The sequence below is a fragment of the Oncorhynchus tshawytscha genome, linkage group LG27 (assembly GCF_018296145.1).
Source record: "Oncorhynchus tshawytscha isolate Ot180627B linkage group LG27, Otsh_v2.0, whole genome shotgun sequence".
NCBI lineage: Eukaryota > Metazoa > Chordata > Actinopteri > Salmoniformes > Salmonidae > Oncorhynchus > Oncorhynchus tshawytscha.
In genome coordinates, this window is record NC_056455.1 from 17,417,677 (window position 1) to 17,425,402 (window position 7,726).

The following is a 7,726-nucleotide window of genomic DNA, read 5'->3' on the forward strand; positions in this document are numbered from 1 at the left end:
AGGTATCCTTGTGTGCGCTTCAGACGCCGTGCGTACGCTGAAGTGCGTCAGTCAATTCCAGTGATATACTTAGAATCACTCTCTATTTATTTTTGTGATTGAAATTGTATTTTGGATTTAAACTGTGCATGTATGTGTGTGGTTAATGACTATCTGCACTGCACTGTACTGTACTGTTTTTGGAATGCTCCTTTGTCTATCCCACTTCCAAATTGAAGTGCCATCCAAGGGAAAATATCATTTGGAAGCACTGACCATCTCCAATTACAATAGAGAAGAAACATAATCTGTAATGCTTTGTGTCCTGCTGGTGCCCTGTCTCAGTTGCTTGTTGATGATTATTCTGCGGTTAACCACTCCCATTCCATTCAGAAATCCCAAAACTGTAGGCTATTTCAAATATAGGATAAGCTTCATCTGGTGGTTTTAATCAAATATATCAATGCATTTTAGGAACTTCCAGAGGTAGAACCCTGGATCTGTGGTTTAGCATCCTTTGCACTCTTATTTTGCCAACACACCAGGCAAATTTAGCATTTACATATGCCACTGATTGAAGTTAGGCCCAAATGATAATCACTCTAAAATATGTCACTCCATAAGTGCCTCTGAGGGATAGTTTAGAGATATGTCATATTACTCAAATCAGTTTTCCAGCCGGACAGTATATGGTCCAGCTAAGGGTTGTGGAAGAGCCATGATTTCCCGTTGCCACTGTCTCTTTTTGGGAAGGGATTTACTGCAGGAAGGAAGAGACAAGACAACACCCTGTATCACATTACTATGTGTCAGATCTGTCTTGGGGAGCACTTGTGTTACAGGCAGTAGGCATATCCCATCCACAGGCCCTGGTGGCTGCCATTGGATCACAGGCATAGCATGGGTGTGTGACAGCATGAATTTCTAGACACATAGGTCCTATGAACCATGGTCCCAGTTTGATAGACCTTATGTCATTCATCTTAGAGAGTCCCTTGTTTTAATTTAAAATAACCAAACATGAAGATATGTGCATGGATATTCTTGTCTGCTCAAGTGTGTGTGTTTGTTTGTGTGTGTGTATGTTTGTTTGTAATGATGTGATAATATTGTATTACATCAACTGCTATTACTCATCTTCGTACTAGCCAAACTTTGCTTCAAAGGCCTATTGGGCAGTTCTAGGCTGTATAAATGTGTCTGGACATCCCAACAGCTGTGCTTCATGTTGGCCCTGCCTTAGTCAAAAGAGGTTAAAAGGTCTCCCCTCCTCTGAAGCCAAGATAATAATAAAAACCTGTGGCCTGCTTTTGGTTCACCCCACCCCCATAGCCACCGATATTCTACAAACGTGCTTGCAATGCAAGAAGATGGCAGTCAAACAGTCGTTTTCTTACACAGGAGGAAACGCACAGGGGACATCCGATGAATGGGAGTCAAATTCCAACACAGCGTTTACGGTGCGAGCTGTAGACTGGCTGAGCGAAGTGGAGAGTGAAACTGTGTTCTGGACCTACACATTGAATCTGGCTTATAATTTAATGTACGGTACATAAAGACGGAGGGGAGCCCCACTTGTGTCTGCTTTTGAAAGTATACGGAGTTACTGGAATACAAAAGCGTATTACATATTATTATATTATGTGTATTATTATGTTTTATTCATCGATGGGCAAAAACACATTTTAAACGGTGCGGGCATGGAAAATGCGTGCAAGGTAAGTTTAATAAACACTTCGCTAGACACTTATCGAACATGCTGATTTTTTTCTTCATCACACAATATTCACTGTGTGTTTATCCGAAGATGGTCCACGCGTAAAACTCGATCTCTCCAACCCAAACACTTTTCCTCAAACATGATACGTTCCCTTTTATGTAATCATTATAACAACTTGAGATTATATATATTATATATGGTAGGTAGACTATGCATGTGGCACAACTAAGGCTACAATATTTTCCATTACTAACTTTCTAGACACATTGAAATTAAATTCAAACATAACACCCCTTAGAGCAAAACCACAGCAAAACCGCATGATTTTACATGTGTAAAATCACATAATTTCACATTAAACTGTACTTGTGAAATCATGTGAAAATGTGATTTTGGAACATTTCACATGTGTGTAGTTTCATGTTATCTATCACATGTTGCTTTACTTGTTGTCGCATGTTATCACATTAACTTCACATACTATCACATGTGATCACATGAAACCATGTGTTTTTGGAACACTTCAACATGTTCACATGTGAAATTAATGTTGTTTTCTATCAGGGACCTCATCAACAAAGGTTACTATAATAAAGGACCAGGCCTATTACAATAAATAGACTATAAGTGAAATATATTCCATATAGCTTATTGCAAAAGGCCTACCATTTTGCACTAGGCCTATTAGAGTAATACATTTCTAAGATGTTATGACATGGCCTAATGTTTTATAACAAGCATCTTGAATTAAATTTTTTATTATATTTGATAAGTTTGCGGACATGGAGATAGAATGACTGCTTGTGAAATTGCTGATGATTTTGAGGCTGCTCGCATTACACAGAGTAGTTTGTAATGCCATCTCCCACGCTCTCCAGGGAATGTGACAGCTTGTGCAAGGTGGAGTGGTTCTGGGTCATTCAACCAATTTCTGACTTTGCTGGTCCAGAGGCTAGCATTGTGCAAGGAGGTTACCTGGGGTTACTAAGTGCCAAATGAAGGCTCATGTCTTAAGCTGTCAACAATTCCGACTGAGGCCATGTGCATGCACATAATAGTTACTTAAATGATTGTTTAGGCCTGTTTTATTATGTCCAGTGAGGCTACAATTGGGCAACATGTTGAGGAACATATGGATTTTGACACTCCCTTCAGTATGACATAACAAATGATATATTTCTTCACATAGATTGGGACACGCTGACAGAACAACCTCAGGATATAAAAAGTGAAGACCCATCTGTGGTTAAAGTGAGGATCCATCTGTAGTTGGAAAGAAGCAAAACTTTGATGCTGGATCCTGCGATGCTAGAGGAACCCAGTAAAGACCCCATGACAGTGCCAGCAGCCCCAGAAAGAGCTGTCATGGAGAAGGCCAACATCAATGACCACACTCCGACTGTGACTATAATAGCTATCCCTTTGGTCACTGAAATCCAACTGAACGCGGCAACAGGTGGTGCAGAACTCTCCTGCTATCGCTGCACAGTGCCGTTTGGTGTGGTCATTCTCATTGCCGGTATTGTGGTCACTTCTGTGGCCTACAGCTTCAACTCACATGGGTCCACCATCTCTTACTTTGGGCTGGTGCTACTATCTGCTGGACTGGTGCTATTGGCGCTAAGTGCGGTATGCTGGAAGATGAGACTTGAGAGAAAGAAGGAGAGGCGGAGGGAAAGCCAAACTGCATTGGTCTCAAACCAGAGGAGCATCTTTGCATGAAGGGAAAGACTGATCATCAGGAGAGAAATAAGTCTGTGATATGTTTGGGTGCGAGAGGAAACAGAGGTAGTGGTTCATTTGAAAACAGAGTGGAGACAGCTGTATCCAGATGTTTTCATGACTGACCAACGTCTGTGGTGGGTCGTTGACCTGCAAGGCTTTGACCTCAGACTGTCTCTAGGCTAAGCAAGTCAAAACATCTTAGCTTTTATGAAGTTGTTGGGTTTTTAATCTGTCAAACAGACTGGTCACATCTGGGAAGCTGGGCAGACAGCCAAACTGAATGTATCAAAATTAAGACAAATTACCACTGTACAAAGCAATGGAGAGGATGTTTCCTCTCCATTAATCTACTGTTGCATCTGGTGTCTTAGATTTACTGGGAGGGATAGTGGTCTGAAAGGAGGGGGACATAGGAAAATCCAGAACAATGAATCATGCTTCATTTACAATGTTTTAGGCATAACATCTCTCATAAAGTCTGATTGTTCCTTTTCATTTCACACAGAATTATGTTCAATTACCTGACATGGGAATATGGTACTTACATGTTAATATGTAATGATATATATTGGCATTATGGGGACACAAAAACGTGTTGTTTTTGTTTGTTTATTATCGTATTCTCTGAAACAAGTCGAGCTCAGAGATAAAGTCAATTAGATGTCACACAGTAATTATGTATAGTACCTATGATGTACCTATGATGTTATAGGTAGTATTGCATTATGAGGGAATATGATTATTGACAAAATATAACTTACATCGAATTAACCTTGAACTATTCTCTGTAAGCACTGTTCCACACCATGATTAACATGGTGTTCTATGTAACTATGACGACAAGATTCTTTGGAATTACTAGCATCTTGCCACAGTCTTGTTGTCACGACAGTACTTGCCATTGTCAGTAAATGTATTTCATATGTTGAGCGATATGAAATGTTCTAGTATTTTATTCCACTTTAATATAATCATTTTTATGTATGACTTCTCTGTTAACAGTACATCAATTGTTAATAGGTTATAGTGAGGTTTAATAAACTCTCATCCATATTTAAACATTTCATTTGTGTCCGTTTTCATGATCCAAAGGTTCACTATGTATGTATTCTGAAGAGAACAGCTGATATATAGGGGAGAAGTCGAAGTGTTCCATTAGACAGTCTGGCTCATATCAGCTATTAGCTTGACATATCAAATTAAATGATCTTTCTGTTTAACACAACCACACATGGTCTATTTTGGCTTTGGGGTTTTTTCATGACAGAAATGACATAATAGAATGTCTCTCACTTAATGTATTTGTCAAAGAAGAAAGAGTAGGGCATAACTGCTAAAAGCAGATAAGTGGTGTGACTTGAACATTCAATAGTGAATTGAAGGAAGTGTGTCTTTCTCTCCTGACGTACACCACTAAGTCCAACTCCTTATCCTGGGGTTCCATTGTGTATTCAACCTCATGCACTTGTTCTGCCCTTTGTTGATTGTTTAAACTGCTTTGAGGGCAGGTTTGCCTAGGATTACATTTCATTAATTTGCAGTGAATGAAATGTGTTCGTGATTAGGATAATAAATATTGTTTATGTATTAAATAAGTTACAGTATTAATATCTACTTAATATGTTTTCTAATATTACAATTAACTATTTGTTGTTTTATACCTCTGTCAGGATCAAATTATGTAGCTGCCAAAGGTGACATCACTGTATACTTTGACAGCTGAGAAATCACTTCCACCGTTTCTTCCACTATATAGTAAAGTCCAAATAATCTACATAAGTGCTCAGTTGGCCAACAGAATCAATACTTCATTCTACCTTCCAATACATCAATTCCCAAAGGTAAAAGGAAGTTGAACTCTCCTGTTTGACTTGGTTTAAAATAGCACAGCCTCTGAGGTATATTTATAGGCAGCATTTGCGTTGCTATGCGTCCCTGTGACACCAGACACTACAACTAAATGGTTTGCTTGCGTCAGAGGAGCACCTACAACACACTTTGTCACTTTTGAGGGCGAACCTTACCCCACGCATAGGGAAGCTCCTTATAGGGGGAGAAAGGAGTCATTCAGACACCTGACTCTGAGACCAAATGTTAATCACTTAGTAAGATGTGTCCCTTTTCCACATGAAAGGTTACCAGCAGCTAGGGCTAAGAAGCAGTGAAGTTGGAAAAAAGGGGTGACCTGATATGGGATTTAACAGGTGCTCTCCACAACCGTACCCTCTTTCTGAATTTGGTGTACGTCACTTTTTTTTGTTCCAGGGACTGCCAAGCAGATAATTATGTTTATGAATAAGACAAAAGTGAGATTGGATCAAATGATTTGAATTGAATAGAAGAAGCCCATAATGGCTAGCTGTTACAAGCCAGAATGGAATGAGCACAATTAAAAGTAATGAGGCCAACATTACAGGGATCCTTTTCAGTCAGTTACCTCCAATCAAATACTTGATAAAAAAAACAGAGAAGCATGACTTAACCATAAACAGCTTGAAATAATCCAAATGTGTGGTACCAGAGGAGCAAAGGGCTTATTTATTACAGCTTCTATTTGAAATGACGTCCAATCAATGACCTTGGTTGACCTGGAATATGAGGTCTATGTTTTAGAAAAAAAAATGTAATCGTTGCTTGTGAGCTCACCCTGTTATTGTCACGAGATACTAGGAGTGGTGGGTGGAATCAGGCGCAGAGAGCAGGGTTCAGTAGATTGTCAATTTATTCTCCGGCGCACAAATACGGTCACGCCAACACACAGGGCGCATACAATTGACCAGCCCAAACACAGAACCAAAATAGTCCGGAGAATACACACACGAAAACCACCATACAACAGAGTAACAAAAACAATCCCGCACAAAACAAGGGCGGGACAACCTACTATATATAAGGACGCTAATTAAACTAAAATACACACAGGTGAAACTAATAAGACAAAACCAACAGACAAACGAAAAAGGGATCGGTAGTGGCTAGTAGGACGGTGACGACGACCGCCGAGCACCGCCCGAACAGGCAGGGGAGCCAACTTCGGCGGAAGTTGTGACAGTTATCATCAGGCTGTTAGGGCTGTTGGTGTAAAGGAAGACAAATTCTCACATTAGGTGTCTGCACACAAATAAGACTGCTCATGTTCTTGAACAGTCCTGCCCAAATGGAAAAACAGCTAACCATATCCTAATAATTGTGGATTGTTTACTTGAAAATGGTGTTACAAATATTCACTTCAAGAGATATGTTGCTGTTATGAATATTAGAACTGGGTTTCTGATCAATGTGAAACTGTCATTTTAAGTATTCTATGGTCAGAGCTTCTTGTAAGTCCAAACCATTGTAAATTCATTTTGAGGTGACTTTTAAGTTGCTCTACAAGAGCTGGTGGGTTAAAGAGATGGAGAGTGACGGTTTAGTTGCTCTACAAGGGCTGGTGGGTTAAATAGATGGAGCATGACTGTTAGTTGCTCTACAAGGGCTGGTGGGTTAAAGAGCTGGGAAGTGACTGTTAGTTGCTCTACATGGGCTGGTGGATTAAAGAGATGGATAGTGACTGTTTAGTTGCTCTACAAGGGCTGGTGGGTTAAGAGCTGGGGAGTGACTGTTTAGTTGCTCTACAAGGGCTGGTGGGTTAAAGATCTGGGAGTGACTGTTTAATGGCTCTACAAGGGCTGGTGGGTTAAAGAGCTGGGTAGTGACTGTGTCACGTTCTGACCTTATTTCCTTTGTTTTGTCTTTGTTTAGTATGGTCAGGGCGTGAGTTGGGTGGGTTGTCTATGTTAGTTTTTCTATATTTTCTATTTCTGTGTTTGGCCTGATATGGTTCTCAATCAGAGGCAGCTGTCTATCGTTGTCCCTGATTGAGAACCATATTTAGGTAGCCTTTTTTCCATTGTGTTTTGTGGGTGGTTATTTTCAGTCTTTGTGTGTCTGCACCAGACAGAACTGTTTCGGTTTTCACTTCACAATTTTAAGTGTTCCGTTTGTATTATTATTAAATAAGATTAACACTAACCACGCTGCGCTTTGGTCCTCTCCTTCTTCCCAAGACAGCCGTTACAGAACCACCCACCACCAAAGGACCAAGCAGCGTGGTAACGGGCAGCAGCAGGAGAGGCAGCGATATCAGGACTCCTGGACATGGGAGCGAGATCTGGACTATGTCACTACTTGGGAGGAGATAGACAGGTGGTCGGTCGACCCAGGGAGAGTGCCGGAGCCCGCCTGGGATTCTCTGGAGCAGTGTGAGGAGGGATACCGGCGAATGGAGTCAGCACGGCGGCGCGGAAGGAAGCCCGAGAGGCA

At 40.7% G+C, this 7,726-nt stretch overlaps 1 protein-coding gene across 1 annotated transcript; it reads left to right on the forward strand.

The window, feature by feature from the left end:
* The first annotated feature begins 1,292 nt into the window (after positions 1-1,292).
* On the forward strand, positions 1,293-4,488 carry LOC112234120 (transmembrane protein 100-like). Its single transcript, XM_024402120.2, has 2 exons — positions 1,293-1,697; positions 2,889-4,488. Exon 2 carries the CDS (start codon positions 2,990-2,992, stop codon positions 3,419-3,421), a length of 432 nt encoding a protein of 143 aa, XP_024257888.1. The 5' UTR covers positions 1,293-1,697; positions 2,889-2,989; the 3' UTR covers positions 3,422-4,488.
* Positions 4,489-7,726: the final 3,238 nt, after the last annotated feature.